The sequence below is a fragment of the Oculina patagonica genome, chromosome 4 (assembly GCF_052425735.1).
Source record: "Oculina patagonica isolate OP01 chromosome 4, crgOcupat, whole genome shotgun sequence".
NCBI classification, from domain to species: Eukaryota; Metazoa; Cnidaria; class Anthozoa; order Scleractinia; family Oculinidae; genus Oculina; species Oculina patagonica.
In genome coordinates this window covers 55,843,252-55,862,474 of record NC_135761.1, presented here as the reverse complement: position 1 = coordinate 55,862,474, position 19,223 = coordinate 55,843,252, and the positions used below count along the sequence as shown (strand labels likewise).

Genomic DNA, 19,223 nt, shown 5'->3' with positions numbered 1-19,223 from the left:
CTCTCTCTTTTCACGTACTGTCCTTGTGGGGATCCGGTGGGGCTCTTGTCACGCTTCATATGTCATTGAAGCTTGTCGAGAGGTTTCTGCGTTAGATTGTTTGTTCGTTTACTGTGTTTTCGGTCTTCTAGAGAAAAGCAATGTTCCGAGCATTTGGTTTAGGCGTAGGTACAAGTATTCTATTCATCCCGGCTCTTTTCCTCGCCAGACAGCGATCAGTCAGCGCGGCAGAGCAGAGCTCAAAACCTAACATAGCCGTCATTGGAGCCGGGATTGGTGGTTCGAGTTCTGCACACTTTCTTCGAGAACTCTTTGGACAAGAGGCAACGATTGATGTATTTGAAGCTTCAGACAGGATCGGTGGGCGGTTGAATACAATGGAAGTTGCTGGGAAAAGTTTTGAATCGGGAGGATCTATCATTCACCCTGACAATAAATATATGGGAGATTTCGTCAAACTTCTAGGTACGTTTGCATTGGTTATAGCATTTCGTGATCGTTGTTGAATGAAAAATATTTTCTTTGCTGTAAAAATAATATTTATAATATTCTAACTTAACCATTTTGGTTTTAGTTTAAAAAGCGATTAAATAACGTTATTTCCATAGTATACATGAATATCTCGATTGCGTGACAGTTATCAGATGAAATATTGTGCTCAAACAAAACATGGCTTACAAGCGGATTATTAGACTTGCTCCAAGTCGCTTGTTTGATTCGCAGGAGACCACTGGATGCAGAAGCGGAGGGCGCGTGCGGGAATGAAAAACAAAATGGCGGAGGATCGTGGCGGAACAAGCGACTTGTCTCACCTGACGTCATCGAGATTATGTCAATCATATTGTATTGCGCGCAAACTTTAATACTGAGCGCGCTGTGCCTGCCAACTTAGCGCGCGCTGCCGGCACACGAGACAAGCTTGCGTTTAACTTTTTACAACTTGAGCAGACTTGTTTCCTTCTCACATCGGCAGTTAAAACCAATTTCGGAACAAACAACACAAATGTCTTCTTTTGTGCTTGTCCCTTTTAAATTGTACAGAAATGAGAGAGCCATTAAGGGCCTTGAGTATGATTTCCCACAACAAAGGGAAGAAAATGGCAATTTTAACACACGCCACAGCGCGCGTCAGCTGCACACGGCGTACAAAACTGACGTCAACACGATAAAAGAAACCAACTCAATGCACACGAAATGATGCAATATTTTCGCGGCAAAATACGTCAGCTAGAATCGATTTCCTGCAAGTGACACAAGTTGCTCGTTCCGAGCCATTCCTCGACGCACAGACAAATGAAATTTCGCGCTGTCACTCGCATCTTTTGGCATGTACTAAACCCAGGAACAACGAAACAAAAGTCTAAAATAAAACAAGCAAAGGGACCGAAAAAAAAACTGCTGAAACAACCGAAACGAAACAAAATCACTAAAACAAGCAAAACCCATTACATTTATTGAGAGCTAATTGTAAACAGGCTAACCTGAGCATTAATATTCAGGCACTGGGGGGAGGGGTTAGGGGGTTTGGGGTCGGGGGTGTACTCCCCAAAATACCCATATGGGAATGTGCCGCCAAAGGGGTCGTGATTTTGGGCTTCCGTTCTAGAATGGGGTTTCCATTTTAGAGACAATTCCTAAAATGGGGTATGATATTTTGAACGCATGAAAGTTTCAAATATTTATCAGCAGCCAAAATGTGGTGTTAAAAAGTTGAACTGTTTCTTAAACGGGGTATCATTTTGGATGCAAATTATTTCTAAAACGGGGTGCTACTTTGAAGACCTGGGCAGCACATACCCACCTATAACATACCTGAGTAACCCCCCCCCCCCCCCCACAGGATTCACGCTAACCAGAGTGCTATTCAGGCTAACCAGAGTGTCTGGTTTGCCTGAATAGCGCTGCGGTTAATTAGCCTGAATAGCACTCTGGTTAGCCTGAATAACACTGTGGTTAGCCTGAACAAGGCTCAGGTCAGCCTGTTTACGGTAAGCTCTCAACAATTCTAATGGGTTTTGCTTGTTTTGGTGTTTTGTTTTGTTTCAGCCATTTTGGTTGTTTCAGCGGTCTCACATTAGTCGTTTTGGTGATTTTGCTTGTTTGTTTTGGTGGTTTTGTTACGAGTTTTTGTTACGAACCTTGAGTTTCGCTTGTTCGTTTTGGTGATTTTGTTACGTTGTTTTAGGTTTTAGTAAATGCTGGACCTTTTAAGAGTCTGAAGAAGTTGAAGTGTGCTTTAAATTTGTATCAATTTTTGTATCATTTGTATACTTGTTTTTTTTGAGGTGATCACACCTGTCAATTTCCTTGAGTTCCACTAATGGGGCATGTATAAATAATGCTGTCTACAATCATCATGATCATTTTTTACGGTCTTGCAATCTTTCTTGCCATGATGTTTCACAGTCTTACAAAGAACTATGCATTGCTTCTTTTATGCCCTGCACTATAATCCCATAGTGTACTTAAGGTTGTGACATTGAATATCTTGGTCTTACTGGCCTTAACCCCAGCCAAGCTTCCATGCAATCTCCATAAAGATTTTAAGTTTATCAGTGGCTTAGCCCCTTATATCTCCATTTTCTCTTTAAAATAGGGTTCAAGAAGCTCAAAAGCAGTGAACCTAGCAGCCTTCTTGGAATCTATAATGGCGATGAATTTGTCTTTTATGGCAGCAGATGGAAACTTGTAAATTACATAAAGCTTATTTGGAGATACGGCTTATTTGACCTTTACACCATGGACAAGTTTATCACAAACATGTTGAAGAACTTTTCAAATATTTATAAGCTGCAGGAGAATGGTGACGCATTTAACAGTGTACCTGAAATGTTAAAAGCAATGGGTGGGGAAGAATTTTATGGATACACCCAGCAAACAGCGAGACAAACTTTGGAGAAGATCGGGCTCAAGCCACTTTTGATTGATGAGCTAGTGACTGCTGTCATGAGGATCAATTATGGTCAAGATGTGACTTTGAATGGTTTTGCAGGTAATTAAAGATGAATTCCAGTCCGTACTGCGCAATCTCGGCTGCAATGTTTATGTGAGCCCACACAAAGGAATGTTTACAAGCAAAACTAAAAATTCCGCGACAAACTTACCTTTTTCTTCATAATTAACGCCAGATATCCTTGCAGAACAAATAATAACGAGTAGAGGGACCTTGACGCTATTTCAAACCAACGTTTCAGCACATCGGAAATTCTTGAACGAAACGAACTGTAATGGTGAACTAAAAAAACTTCATGTATGCTGTCACCGAAGTGTAACGTTTCAACGAATTCAAAACAAAAACGAAATCAAACCCCGAGTCAGCGCAGTACGGACTGGAAATCAGCTCTAAACATATTGATCTTTCATTTTTAAAGTAAAACTGAATTCTACTTAAATGTTCATTATTTATACAGGGATAGGGGGATGGGTGAGGAATAAGCAGACCCCTTATTTTTTCAGGTCCCTCACCTTTCACCTTGCTTCACCAAGGAAAAAGTTTAAGCCCCCCCCTCCCCCTGAAAAAAAAAAGACATTTTCCAAGGGCCTTTCTCTCTGTCACTGCATTTAATTGTTGTAATGAACTGAAGGTGCTATATTCATCCCAGCAAACTTCATAACTAAGAATAACATACTCAATACATTATATTTGTTAGACTTTGAAATTAATTGTTGTAATGAACTGTAGGTGCTGTATTCATCCCAGCAAACTTCATAACTAAGAATAACATACTCAATACATTATATTTGTTAGACTTTGAGATTGCAATGAAAATCTCTACTTAAACCCCCCCCCCCCCTGAAAACTGGTTTCAAAATTTATATAGGGCCCCCATTATTAAAGGCAGACCAAAAAAGCTTCATGACCCCTTATTCCTTATGCCCTCTCCCCCCACCCCTATGGTACCTAATGTTAATTTCTCTGGAACTAGACTTAAAAGTTATGGCACCTATCGATTTTTTGATAGCAGCCATTTCTAACATATTGCATGTCTGCGTTCTCTTTTAACCCAAATGCCGATTTAACCTCTAATTGTCTTAGTTATTTTTTATTGACAGGATCAGTGTCCCTGGCAGGATCACAGGGTGGTCTGTGGTCAGTTGAAGGTGGAAACTGGAAAGTCTGTGATGGTTTACTGTCCACTTCTAAAGCTACAGTGTACAAAAACGCCAAAATAACAGAAGTAGTAAAAACAACTCAGGGTAGCAACGAACGTCCGGTTTACACCTTAAAAGGGGACAGCCAAATTCCTGACAAGCAGTATGACATTGTGATTGTAGCAGCCCCGTTTGAGATTGCTAATTACTTCTTTGATTGCAAAGATTGTAAACAATGGCCGGTTCCTAAAGAACTGGGAGAATTCTGGCGCACAGTTGCTACTTTTGTGCACGGTCAAGTCAACATGACGCATTTTGGGTTTTCAACTGAGGATGACATACCAGAAGTCATTGGCACAACAGAAACACCAAAAAACTATTTCAACTCAGTTGGCATGCAGGAACCAGTGGAAAGCAGGTCAAACACTGATCCAAAGGAATTGCCCATTCGCAAAGTTTTTTCACGAGCAGAACTAAGTCCTTCACAGCTGAATGAATTGTTTTTGAATGTAGATGAAGTGAAAGTGGTTTCCTGGCTTGCATATCCTCACTACACCCCTCCTGAGAAGTTTTGGTCATTTGTCTTGGATGACGGTGTATTTTATGTCAACGCAATTGAACATTCAGCCAGTGCAATGGAGATGTCGGCAGTGAGTGCCAAGAATGCTGCCTTGTTAGCTCATCAGTATTACACTGGTGGAACATCGTCAGCACATGACAATGCCACGCCTTCCAATCCCAAAAGCGAACTTTAATGCAATTTATGCTGTTGGCTCAATCAGTACTGCTGTGGGCAATGCAACAGCTTAAAACTTGCCAATATGACTGAACATTTAAAGGAATTTATTGAATTGTAATTCTTTAGGGTAAATATGATTTTGATATTTCAAGGGGTGTCACTATGTAGAATTCTTCCAGTCTAGTCATGGCAACAACCAACTACAAACAACTATAGAGAACTCCTTTTTTTCTCTTTTTTCCTTTATAATAATTTAGGGTAAATGTAATTTTAGAATAAAAATAAGTGATAAAAGTAAAGAACAACGTTTTGCTGTCTTCATGACAGCATTTTCAAGTTCAATGTAAATGTCAAGTGCGATGGCTTTTTAGAGTTCTCCCAGTTTTGTCCCCCCTTGGCTGGCAAATGATATTTGCTTGAGTTGGTGACATTGATCTGCGGGAAAGCAGGTACCAGTTTTTAAGTTGTTGGGGTGAAAATCAGTGCTAACCCAAAGTCATGCTGTATAAGCTGTGTATAGGAAATTAGCAAAATGTAAGATTTTATAAATATAGAATGCAACCAATTAACTAAGTTGCCAGAAATGCAAAATAGTTTGGAAAATGAATTAAATAGGCTGCTTCCATTATATTAATATTAAGCTTGATAGTCAACTCCCACAGGACACAAACGAAGAAATGAATAAACATGCCCGTTCATTTTCTCTTTTTGTGTCCTCCAGGCATTACAATCAAGTTGAATTTTAATATTGCAAAAGTGACTCATTGCCTTGGTCTTGTGTTTCATGGACTGTTTGAAAGAGATTTTGGCAAGTTGCGCTTTTGTTGTGACTGTATGTCTTAAACTATCCTCTAAATTGTTACTAGGCGAAAGGTTGGGCTACCTATACAGGGGCGGATCCAGGATTTTTCTTAGGAGGGGTACACCCCTAGATCCGCCCCTGCTAAAGTGGAACCACGTTTTAATTCCCCTTGACCAAAATTAAAGGGACATAAAGGAATACTAGCTATCCATACCTTGGCAGGAGCCCAGCAGGACTCCCACCAAGATTCTTGGCAGGATTCTGCCAAGATCCTGGTTCTTTTATAACAAAGGATGCAGTGTACACTCAACTATCTTTATTGCTACTTTATTACGTGAGTCCTTTTGTACATAAAGAATGTGACTCAATCCTATATATGACTATATTGATAATAATCAAGTGTGTTTTGAAAACAGCTATTATTCACAGTTTTAAAGTTGTATAATAAAACAGTGAAATTTTCTCAAACTTCTGTTATCTAAAATTTTTCTTAAAATTCCTAGATTAAAATTCGAATTCTCCTAAATACTTCTCATTCATTTTTCTAAACATTAATTTTGAGAATTTGGAGTAAATCAACGAATGCGTTAGGTGGTGTTTTTCCTCACTACTTTTCGTTTGTAGAAAATGCTAAACTCTTGTCATACTATAGAGAAATTTTAGAAAATGCAAATTCTTTTAACTACCATATTTAGCTACCTTTAAACTACGAGTCGTTACACAACGGCTATTTTTAACACAGCAACTATGTACAAGCATAAATTTGTATACAGAGGAAATTTCCACAAATTTCTATTATCTAAGAGTATAAACATCTCGATGCCATACTTAAAATGTTATTTTTCCCTACTTTCCTCTAAGAATCTAAAGTATGTCAAGACAATACCCTTTTTCAGACAATATACTGATATCGTAAGGAAAAATGAACTGATTAGTACTGATGAATTTGCTGGAATTTTTTATTCAAAGTTAGTTTAATTCTTTTGTAACATTTTTGGTGCACCAGGCTGATTAAGCAACTGTTTTGCTGAGTGACACTTTTATCATACGCCGGCATTACAGTTTAAAAAAAAGCATTTATATTCACAAAATACTGATCAAATTGGCAACTTCCAATTCTTGAATTGAATTGAGCTACTCAAAATCATATATAGTTAAAATAGCAAAATAAGTTCGAACGATTATAAGTGATATCTAATAAAAACAAAACCCTAGGTTCGTCTAGTGATCATGTTTGCTACTGTTCTCATCCTTGGTATGCTGCTTGCGGCCTCTGTCAACATTTCACCAGATAAACAAGTGCAGTTAAGGACGCTTACAAGGTCTCTTCAGGCTTGCAAACTACCAGCAAAACAGAAAGAAATATAATATTTTAATAGTGTTAACCTTTAGGTCCCAACTGTCCACGGATTAGGTTCCAATCAGGTAAAAGCGGGTAACTAATGTTTTGCTATTAGTTTAAGTAAATGCTCTTGTCTCGTTTGAAAACTCATTTTGGACAGTATTATGCCGTCACGAGATACGTGACCACCATAAAATGTCAATCCAATCCAATCAATCAATCAATCAATCAATCAATTAGTCAGTCTGTCAGTCAGTCAGTCAGCCAGCCAGCCACTCAGTCAGTCAGTCAGTCAGTCAGTAAAAAAGTCAGTCAGTCAGTCAGTCAGGAAAAACAATATTGCTTCAAACAAAAAGTGGGGAAGGGGATATAACCAAAAGGACAAAGGACAAGCCGTGCCTTACAGCAAGGCGCCCAAAAGTGTGACCACTTTTAATATATTCACATTCTTTCGTGCAGATTTAATCCAATCAAAATCCGTGGATAGCTTGCAGTTGACTTCTGATTGGATTAAATCTGCACGAAAGAATGTGAATAAATTAAAAGTGGTCACACTTTTGGGCGCCTTCCTGTAACATGCTTGATGTTTAACAAGAGCTCTCTTTCTATGGTAAAAATATGTTGCCCGTTTGGTGGTTTTATAAAGGTAGCAAAAATCATAAAGTTTCTTTGATTATACTGTACCTCATGTTTGCCAACACTAAGCAGAAACCTTTTCCATTTCTTGACGCATGTATGATAGGGTTTGTAGGGCTTTTTCTTTATCTTTTGTGCCTTCCATCAAGTCTATCTCTGCAACGCAGATGTCCAGAGGATTCTTTAATTCATTATTGCGCATCTCTTTCCATTCCAGCGGCTTATAAAGAGGAAAAAGTTTCTGAAAAGGACCCTTAAGGTGCGACAGAACACAATGATGGAGAGCAGTGTTTCCGTCATGGTCTTTGCTTCGAACATTAATGTTTCCCGGACGCGTCATGAAAGTAGGAACTAATTTAACATTTCTGCTTCGGATTGCCACTGACAAAGCGAACATTCCTGGAACCAGTTTCCTGGCCTTTGGGTGGTTTGTGTCAAAATCAGGAGAGAGCTGACAGTTGAGGTCTACCTTTCTTGTAGTGATAAGGTACTGCATCACATGTGGACTCATGGAAGGCAAGGAACAGGCTTTTAGGAGTGCGGTGTAGCCATTTGTGTCCGCTGCTTGCAATTGACTTAAGGTAAAGTGGCAAAGCTTGTTGTGAACTTCGTCTGTAGAAAGGTCGTTACTGCCTCTTTCCTCAATTTGCGCTTTGCTATAACCTAAAATCTCTCTGTATTCCCGCCAGAGATCCACGATAATTCCCGTGACAAGGTTGGTTCCCTCCATATATGCGGGGATATTGAGATCTTCCTTAGTTGTTGATTTTCTCGATTTAGATTTTCCACCCGACGCCTCCTGGCTATCACTTACGGTGCTGACGTTGCTGTCATCATCAACTTGCCAAACAGCTCTTTCATCTTCGTTATCTTCAGCATGCAACACGTTCTTGTTCGCCTTCTTGTTCTTGGATGCCTCCTCTTCGTCACGTATTTCTCCCACAGAGCTTCCTTTGCTTCCTTCAGTCTTGGTCTCCACTTTCTTCATCTGTCCATCTCTTTTTTCAGAACCAAGCATGGTTTGCAGGTCACTGGCTGACGCTTTGCTATAGTTGTTGCTCGTGGCTTTTCTCAAATTCTCCTCTCGATGTGCCACTGACACGATGCCCTGACCTTTAATGAGAAACTCTTTTTTATCTTCATTATTGCGCTTTACCATGTCTTGGACTGGCTCAGTCTTCATTCTTTTGACTTTTCTTTGTCCCTGGATTTCGCGGTCTGCTTGTGAGGTTTCGTGACTGCATCCTTTCCCTCTATTATCGCTAATGGGTACGTCTTTGCCTTTTTCAACAGTATTTAATTGTGATTCGTGGCCTTTTTTGTCACGTTTTGTTGTGTTTGGACCTGCTTCGCCTGCACCAGCAGTGGGCAATCCTTTCTTCTTCCGACTACTCCCGTCTTTTATTTTTCTCTTCTTGTTTTGAACGGGATCATTCGATGATTCTTCAAGAGATCTCTTTGTACCTTTGATCTTGTTGTCTCTGTGTTTCATAGGTTGGGATAGGGTACTTTCCTCCACATTGCTGGCGCGAACCTGGTTGTTTTCAGCAGTCACTTCCTCTCTCTTTGCACCTTTGGTCTCGTTGTCTGTGTGTTGCACAGGTTGGGATAGGGTACTTTCCTCCACATTACTGGCGCGAACCTGGTTGTTTTCAGCGGTCACTTCCTCTCTCTTTGCACCTTTGGTCTCGTTGTCTGTGTGTTGCACAGGTTGGGATAGGGTACTTTCCTCCACATTGCTGGCGTGAACCTGGTTGTTTTCAGCGGTCACTTCCTCTCTAATGGAATTCGAGGCTTCTTCATTAGCGACCTTGTCTTGTAGAAATGATGCTTCAATCAGAACATATCGCAAGCAATGCTTCCGCGGATCAGCTGCGGAATAAATGGCAAATTGAGCGTTTCTGTCTCTCATTTCCGAACAGAAACAAATCCCCTTTTTAGTTGGTATGGTAGCGAGCGTCATTTGAGGCCACTCTTCAATTGCTTCCTTTGCACTTGTGACGAAAACTATCTTCTCTTTAGTGCTACAAAATGTCGAATCCAAAAGATTGATGTTTTTTCGCTCCGAATTGGTGACACAGTAGGAAAGAATAAGGACTGGAGTTCCATTGGCAAAAGCTTCCTCTGTTCCCTCCTTTGCTTCGACTTGTTGAACAAGTCTCGCAGGAGAGACTGGCTCTTCAATATCCTCTTGTCGGTCATATCCGATGCATCCCTTGAAACACTTATCAGGACCCTGGATGTTCACAAAGTTGCGAAGATGCTCCAGGATTATTCCCTCTTCCAAATCTTTGGGCAGCTCGCTTACACCTGGTCTGTCCTCTAACGCGCAATCATCTTTCCACTTAAAGATATTTGGGAGAACTAAGTTGTTTATCCAATCATTGTGCTGTACTTTGAGAAAGTGGTAACGATTGCACTTCACAACCCACAGACCAGCTTTATCGCAGTCATCGTTGAAGCGTAGGTCTTCCCAGCAGGGCCATGGACGGTAGAAGACACCCTTTTCCACTGTGCTCTTCACATTCAATAAAGTGGCAGCGTACACTTGGGTTTTTGCAAAAGGACTTACTGCTCTTGGAATACTTCTGAGAAGGCCTAGTACACCATAACTCTCATGACGCTTGTCACCAAACAGCTTAGCTGGACCGCTGTAGCTATACAGTGGAAACTGCTGAGCATCCATCGGTTCTTTGAAAGGATAAGGCTCTAAGCTGTGCGGTGGGGTGTCTTTCCCTTCTGTTATTTTCTGAAGATTCGTGAAAGGTTTATAAAACGAACAACGTTCCATCTTCATTAAACCATTGCCATCTCTTGCAACTAGTTCATCGGAGGCAGTTTGGCGATCAGCGGCAAGTACTGCTTCGGACATCACGGCTACGTTGTCATCAATGACGAAAACGTATTCCAGATTAAGGGAAAATGCCAACTTCTAAATAAACAGCCTGGCGTATCCCACACCTCCTTCACTCGGCCCAAACTCACAGTTTGGCAAACTTTCTGGCAATTGGAAGATAGCAAGGACCTTTCCCCAAGTGGATCTGTAAGCTTCGAACTTGCCACTACGAACAACGACAGCTTGCACATAACTAGCAACCTTTCCCTTCTCTTGCATCACGTGATGATAATTCAAGGTGCACTTTCGAGGGTCATCTCTGTGTGAAGGATGAAATATCCAATACGGCAACGCGGGAGAATTAGCTGCTGCTTCAGGCCATTCGACGCCTGATCGAGGACTCTTGAGATGTTGAAGCAGGTGGTTATAGGGTGGGCGGCTGCTTGGAAGTGAACATTTTATATGGACTGTTCTACCATCGACGTTAATTTCCAAGTTTTCCTCCAAAACTGATTCTTTGCCTTGAAGAAGTCTTCCACATTCGACACAGTTTTGGAAATGATACCAATGCCAAGCACGTAACACGTCTTCTTTACAGTCAGTTTTCTGATAATGGTAAGTTGACTTGGTCGGGTTCTGTGCTTCTCGTTTCATAAGGATGTAGGGGTTCTCCTCTGTGTCATGAGTGTAGAATTGCCCTCCAATGGAGTACTTTCCTGGTACCACTGGTTTTTCGTAAAGGCTTGGAGAGTATTGGATTGTTTTCCAATAGGGAACTTCCCAGTCTTGCACTTGACTGTTTTCATCGGCGAGGAATTCTTCAGCTGAATTGCAATCAGTGTGGCAGTAGAAGGCACCTTCATCGAATGCAGCTGTTGAAGTGGAAGGTACCTTCCTCTTTCCAAGAATGTCCAGTCGCAAATCTTTTATAAGGCAGAGATATGTTCCCGTCTTCCCAATGTGAGGCTCAGTTTGCAGAAGGATTCTGTTTGGATGCTTCAGGTCATTTTGATGATCGTAGCTATCCTTATGAGCTTCGTAATCTAACCAACGCAGTGGCGACGATGTGGCGTCTTCTATTCTTCTGTTGATTTTTGTCATGTACGGGTCACAGGCAATTCCAGTACAAGAAATTGCGCTCATTGATGGGGACCTTTCCAACGACGTTTTAAGTGTCTTGAACAGTTGCCTCCCTATTAGGACATACGGGATACTCTGCACTTGATTGTTACTGATAGGCACCTTTGCATAGCGGCACATTCCTCCAAGTTCTTGAATGAGAGTCGAAAGAAACAAAGGAGTTCCTTCTATGAAGTATCGACTGCTGTCATAGCTCAGTCGAAGGTCCAGGCAATCGAAGCTTCGGGGAAATGTGTTTCCCATACGACCTTTATCAACCAGTATGAGTACACAGGCCAGGTTTTCCAGGTCTTCATACTGTGTTACTACTTTATGCACATGCTGACAATTTACGCACTTCTTCCGACCAGCTTGTAACTTCAACCCAGGGCAAGGGCAACCCGGAAACTCGAATGTGCAGTTTACTGGTTGAAGCTTTCGGAAGAAGGGACTTGACGATTTCATCAGTTGCTTCTCAATCTGAGTTCCACCGTTGTCTTTGATGACTTCAAAGCGATCATCAAGGGAAGACACTGCTCGCGCCAGACGTAGGGTGAAGAAAAATTGATTAGCGGTTTCCATGCTCTTTACTCGTATAATTTTCATTTTACCTTGTTCCCCTTTGCCACTTTGAATAAGATTTTTGGTCAAGGAAGATGTTTCGAATTCTTGAACAACATGGTTCCAATTTTCAATCATCTCCTGACAGCCATTCTCTTGTAACCTTTGTTCGATATCTTCCACGATGCCGACTGGGTGCGTGTCTTCCTTTAGTTTCCGTAATTCAAGCTGGGAAAGATGCATCAGACAGGCGACAAATGAAGTAGCCATCACCTCCTTGAGCTCCTTCCATTTCTTCGTCGATGCCTCTTTTTTGTGACATCTTGCTACTCCTTTTAAGCTTTCCTTGAAAGAGGATTTTACCTTTTTGCGGAGTTCTGTTCGAACAAATTCAAATGCGTCGGGGTTGATATACTTTCTCGAGGTTGCTGCTTTTTTGGTGAGTTCCATGGTAAAGGAATTGAGAGTTCTTTCCAAATTAGCAGCAGGAGAATCGTAAGAATCAGGATTGAATGCTTGGCGTATTTTCTCTTCACTGCCATAAACGCTTGCATGGAGAATGTGGTAGCAGTACTCCGCACATAGTAAGGCATCGGGTGGGAATGAAGACGAATCCTTATCGCTTTTGGATATTTTCTTTTGCCTCTTCGCCTGGTCCACGACTCCTTGAAAAAATTCGTCCTCTCTGATCTTTTGTTCGCTACGGTCGGAATAGTTGATAGTGCTCAGGTAGTAGTTTAAACTCATATACTGTTGCCCAACAATGCCGACTTCCATTGGCCCAGACTGATCCATGTAGAACTCGAAGGCCACTCTAGCGAGTTTATACTTTGGTTTCATGATGCAGACACCACACTTTCTTTCAATATTGGCGGATTGTAAAGTGACACATTCGTGTTCATCAACGGCAATGAAGTGATCTGGGTTTTTGCAGGAAGAAAATGCGAGAATTCCAACACCAAAATCCAACTTAACTTCAAATGTAGTTGGCTGTAGAGGATCAGCTTTGGCTATCAGATTTCCGTGTTCATCCGCAGTTATCGTCAAAGGCTTCGCTAGATCTTGTCCGTTTGTTGCCATCACTTTCAGAATCACAATACCACGGCTGCCTTGTACAACGAATTCAGTTGCTTCGCTTTCGTTTGATGTAACACCCAGCTTGTCCTTCAAGGACGAAACGTGAAGGTATTGGTATCGGGCATCTGGCAAGTTTAAGGAAGATTTGAGCTTCATCCTCATCCCGCCTTCAAAATTCTTCAGTTCAACCTCTGACCAGTGGACAACGTGCAGTTCTACTTCCTTTGAGTTATTCCGGACATGTTCTTCCAAGTCAGGCTCTCTTTCTAGCACCACTAGATCGCCTTCTTCGTAGTCTCTTTCGGTGGTAGACACTTTGTCATTAAGAAGGACACATGGGACCACAGGAAGACGAGAGTTCTGTGTGATAAGATTGAAAGGTGTTGCAGAGATTTGAACTACGACCACGTTTTGGGGAGAATTGCCTTTGCACCATTCATTAATGAAAAGATTATGAGCAGAAGATTTCTGATCTTTATCTTTCGTGATTCCCCAGTGACACTCGTCTGCAATGACGACGAAAAGAGTGTTAGGCTTTTCTCGAACACCTCGTTTAAGGTTTTCAAAGTGGTCATCCGTTTCAAGGCTGCGAACATACATGAACATTCTTTTCTTTGCGTCGGAGTCATTTCGTGACTTCAGTTCTTCTTTCGATAGTACACCGGCATCGGGATGGCGTATCCTCTTCTCTGTCTGATCGCTGAGCATCCTGTACCGGGCCGTGTACACTACGAACTCAACATCATTGAAAACATTACTTAGGCTCGTGATGTTGTGGTAATGAAACATAATCGTTTCAATTCGTTTCTTTAGGATAGCTGCCATCTCTATTTGCGAAGGATAATAGCAAGGCTTTTCAGGATTAGCTCGTACTTCTTCGTCAATCTCTTCTTCTTCGTCTGACTGGTATTTGTCATCCACAAAAGCATCGAGACCTTCTTCAGTTTCTTCATCGGCATCTGATTCTACATCAGCAATAAGCTTGGTGGATGCTATAAGCTGATTAATTATTCTTCGTAGCTCTCCAGAGGGGTCTATTTCATCGTTGATTCGAACGTCGACACTCTTGATGTCTCCCTGTGATGGGAAAGGGAAAATAAAGTCGCCAATGCTCGTTTCGTGTGTACACGTTTCGCGCACCTTCGAGCACGTGTCCTTGCTGTCAAACCATTTGACACGTTTTTTGTTCCACCTTCGTAACTCGTCCCATAATGATGAAAAAGGATCAAAGAGTTCAATGAATCTATCTGTGTCCCGATCGGAGATTGTGTCCACGATCTCGGTTAGGAAGTCAACGAAAAGAGAATAAGTCATAAAATCTGGGATTTGCCAATAGAACACTTCTTCGTCTTCAAGTTGAAGAGTGCATATCGTATCCTCGGAGCTGGAGAAATGGACTACAACCTGCAGAGTTTCATCTGGTATAACCTCGTCTGCAATTTATTGAATATGTGATAAGAAATCGATCCAAAAAACATTCTGAATCTTACAAATTAGATCACGTTTTTAACTGCCAATGAGGTTAAGCGGATAGTGGTTTAATAAGGCTACGTAAGCCTAATGCAATAGCTTTCTTTCATTGCGGTTTTCAGTGAAATGGAAACTCAGCAATTCAACCCTCAACCAACAGTTTACGCTTTTTGCTGCCCTCAATCATCTTAGCAGACCTCTCGGAAAAAAAAGATGCGCACTTCAATCGGGTCAAAAGGTCAAATATGTCAGTTTTGATTTGTAGATTTCGATCCATTTTGTTTGTTTCTGGTTTTCATGGTTCGTTGGCTGTCGCCATAATTATGATTGACGGCAGCGAAAAACGCAATCGTTAGTTGTATTTTGGATTTCAGAGTTCGCATTTCACTGAAAACCGCAACAAAGAGCTATAGAACTACAATACAGTAATTTTATTGCATTTAAATCTCCCTAAATAGGGCTTTCAGTGAAACAAGAGAAGTACGGATAGCACGCCCCGATAGGCACTGGTGTCGAATGCAGACTCTACCCCGCTTAAGCAAACATGTTTGAAATTTGCATAGAGAAATGCATGGCCTGGCGCTGGTGAAAAACCCTTTTAAAATGCCTAAAGATGAATTTCACCAGAACGCGGCGCTACAGCAATAGGACGTCTGGATTTCCTGTGGATATAGTTTTTTGTTAACCAAAAAAAAACGACTCGTCACTTCGTTGATCTCTCAAGCGCCGCTTTTAAGGCGATGACGTGTAAGTGATGACGTCATCGCTTTATGCCGGCACCCGATCGACAGGATCATTTATTCTTTTGTTCTGTTGCCTGTTGTCTGCTTCGCGTGACCGATCAGAAATCAAGTTCAATTTAACGAGACATCGCCGCGCAGAACATAAAAGCAAAAAACGTCCGTGCAGTAAGAATGGAATGCTACAATATATCAACGAAAGAGACTAATTTTATATGATTGGATCTATTAGATTTCGTAATTCTTATAATATACAGGGAAGCTGTGAGCAAGAGACCGTCCGACCTTCCTCGGGACCTTAATGCCTGCCGCGCGTATCGTATGTCGTTGATCGGATGTCAAGCAACAACATAGGGAAATGTAAAACAAAAATAAAAATCTAAAGAAAAAAATATTACTGTTGTTTAATTCAGCAATTCTACGAAGAAAATGTGTTATTTGCATCCTTGGCCTGTGGATTCTTAACTACTGTATTTATTTGAATTCCATGAGATCCTAACTATGCTATTTATACAATCATTAACATTGCTTCTTACATTGCTTCTACTTTTATTTACATTAAGTTTTTTGACAAATTTCCTCAAAATTAAGTAAAACCCCTTGTGAAACGTCATCGCTTCTGCAGGCATTGCGTGCCATTTATTTAGTATGGACGTTTTTCAGCTAGAATCTCAGACCTCTATATCGTGCATTTGAATCAATGGAACTAGGCGTGCCGTGGCAAAAAAAAAAAGGTGCCGTGGGAACCAAATCATTTCCTATTTACCGGTCCCCGTGTATTGAATTGACGTATTCTAAGAACACTGACTTACTTTGCCCATCCATGTTTTTCTTTAATTGACGTTTACCAAACCACAATTAATACCCTGAAAACCAGAAACAAAAGCAGTGAATATAGAGCTTGGAAACTAGAAATGTCCTGGCACTAGCTACAAAGTTCAAAGAATCTAGAACATCAACAGTCAGTTCCACAAAATATAATAACTAAACGGATTTTTACATCCATTGCCGTCTTTAGAAACCGAGATCGTAGTAGCGACCACTGTTCGGTTTTAATTGTTTGAGCATGCGCATAGTGCTAATTTCGATTGTCAGCCAATTGGATATGAGCGAACGTCCATAAATCTGGAGCTTTCCAGAGGTTTATTCTTGGGTTTGACAAGTAGGGACGAAATTGCACATGGTCGAATTGAGGCTCGTTCTTGGTGCTGACCACTGGAGATGAGAATGCATATAGTCGAAATGGGATTCTTTGAAATTACAGTCGAACCACCACTGTCGACCACTCTCGTAAGCGAGCAGCCTGTTTTTCGGTTCTGGATTATATTTCACACTGCGAAATAACATATCAGTCTTTAAAGAGATTTACCAACAGCCCTATTTAAAGTAGTTTCACCTGACAATTACAAACTGACTTTCGATGTGTGGCCATTCTCCAATCGGATTCATTTTTAGGCTATAATGTATCTAAATACTCCTCTTACAGGACATGTAAAAGTTCGTTTCGGTTTTTAGCGTGAGCTCAATAAAACGCCATCTGAAGCCTGAGTAGTTTCACTAAAATTTGAACAAAATTTCGTTTCTTTTGTTCGCGGGGGCGCTTCACGCGTGCGTTGCCCCCGAAGAGAGCCTGCTCGCAGGCCATTTTTGTTTGGCGTTTATGCACATTAGTTCCTTATATTACTTCCTTATATGTCTGACAGTCAAAAGTAAGGTTCGTGAAATAATCCGTTACAAGCAACATGTCATGCAACAGCAAACAGCGTGTAAATCAAGTCTTTTCGTCATTACCGTGGCCTCCATAGAAACCTCGATACCTTGTATGTCTTAGTAACAATGTGACCTTTTTGTGATATAAAGCGAATATTACATTACATCTGCTATTCGATAAGAGCATTTCTTGACCTTTCACTGATGCTTTCTGTGTCGGTATGTAAATTTCGCAATCATTCATTATCCTCCGAATATTTAAGCATTTGGCTGTTGATTTGCCTATTTTGACCTTATTCAACTGTTTCATACACTGCAACGTTATTTAACGATTATCGTGGTTCTGCCTGCCTACATAATAAGTTTTCCGCTTTCTGCGATTAATAAACGAGATGCCCCTCCTTGAATCACAGGGTTGTTTTGTTTACTTACACATGTCTGCTTTGTCTTCAGTCTACATTGCGTCGTCGTCGTTTCTCTGCGAGAAATATTAGACAACATTTAAAATGTCCAGCAAGCTCAAGAGCGTCGTCATACGTAGTTTTGTCGAAGTAATAGAAAAAGGTCATTTCGATTACAGAGGAAAGAAATAATATATAGTTTAAGCGTCAATGTTGCTTGATAACTGACCTTCGAATGTAAGTTTAACTATCAAACAGTTGTAGCTAGTTGTAAATGATCTTCGATTAAGAAGCCCGAGATCCGAAATAACTTTTAGTATTAAATACCTTGAATTGGGACCTTGTATTTGTTAAAACTATTCTTCGTTGACTTACTTCGAAATGCAACAAATGACCTGCAAAGTTAAACACAAATTGCTTAATCCTTGTTCATGTGTGTGTGCATAAATGATAGTTGTTACGTTACGAAAGGGCATCATAAAAGCGATCATCAGCTGCATAATCGGCAACCGCCATTGCCATTACTGAAAGCTTACTGTAAACAGGGCGTCATTAACACTGTTTAAGGATATATCGTGTTATATTGAGAGCTAACGGTAAACGGAACGTTATTTAGATAGGCTAACCGAAGTGCATGTCAGCAGGTCTGCAGTCTACATTCGTCGTACATCGCTATATAATACTTACTTCTTTGAAGGCGTTCAGCACAAAAACAGAAAACAGCCGCCACGATTTATCGACTGATGGGGCATGCTGGATTCTCTATGCACAGGGAATATGGAACCCTGTTTAATGACAGTCTCTACGTATGCACTTTCTGTGTGACTCGATCAATGCAATTTGAGAGGGCATAAATTCTAAGAATTTGATAAGAACTTACTAATTCTTCTCGGAAAACGGACTGTTCATTTGGCGTGACCTCAGCGATCATGAGAACCTGTCAATCAAATATGTCTGGATTTATCAAAACCGGGTCAAAGAAAAGTGATGTCAGTATACTTGAACATGTACGTTACTGCGCGGATTGGCTTAAAACCCCGGGGGGGGGGGGGCACTTCCTATAAATGGGCTAATGGGGATGTGCCGCTGGATGGGGTCGCATTTTCACGACTGGACTGACTATAATGGGGTCGCCATTTCAAGCATTTTTTATAGGGTGACTAGAATGGGGTCACACTTTTCCGGGATTTTGAGAGTACGAAAATCTGGCAAGTTGTGATTTATGAACGGAAATATTCGCCGAAAAAAATGTTACCGTATTTATTGCTGTTGTTCAATATTTGACAAACGGCTCCCAGAAAGTGACTAAGTTGGGGTCGTAAAAATTAAATTTATCCAAAAGTGACTAAGATGGGGTCTATAATTGGCCATAGAATATGACTATAATGGGGTAGGGGTTCTGAGAGTCCAGCGGCACATACCCAACAAAAATTTACCCAAGTACCCCCCCCGGGCTTAAAACGCAACAAGAAAGAGAAAAAAAGAACAACAGCGCTGCAAGGTAGAGAAGAGAGAGGAAAAGAGAAAAAAAGACTAATAGTCCCTTTAGTTTCTATATCGTCGAGTCTCTGGCGAGAAAAAACACGTTTACATCGATTTGCGCTTAAAACGGTAAAATTTCATTGGCCTGGTTTTGAGAAATCCAGACATTATATATATTGATTACATTTCGTAATATACTGACATGACCAGACCTTG

At 41.0% G+C, this 19,223-nt stretch overlaps 2 protein-coding genes across 2 annotated transcripts; one reads left to right on the top strand and one right to left on the bottom strand.

Annotated features, from left to right (window-relative positions):
* The first annotated feature begins 19 nt into the window (after positions 1-19).
* Positions 20-6,006, top strand: LOC144650750 (prenylcysteine oxidase 1-like). Its single transcript, XM_078510500.1, has 3 exons — positions 20-465; positions 2,597-2,992; positions 4,054-6,006. The coding sequence occupies exons 1-3, from the start codon at positions 141-143 to the stop codon at positions 4,845-4,847; spliced, it is 1,515 nt and encodes a 504-aa protein (XP_078366626.1). The 5' UTR covers positions 20-140; the 3' UTR covers positions 4,848-6,006.
* LOC144650729 (uncharacterized) lies at positions 5,935-18,387 on the bottom strand. Its single transcript, XM_078510471.1, is given in 6 exon segments — positions 5,935-6,974; positions 7,660-14,637; positions 16,227-16,280; positions 17,557-17,602; positions 17,853-17,920; positions 18,213-18,387. Coding segments are annotated over 2 exon segments (6,975 nt in total). The 5' UTR covers positions 16,240-16,280; positions 17,557-17,602; positions 17,853-17,920; positions 18,213-18,387; the 3' UTR covers positions 5,935-6,974; positions 7,660-7,675.
* Positions 18,388-19,223: the final 836 nt, after the last annotated feature.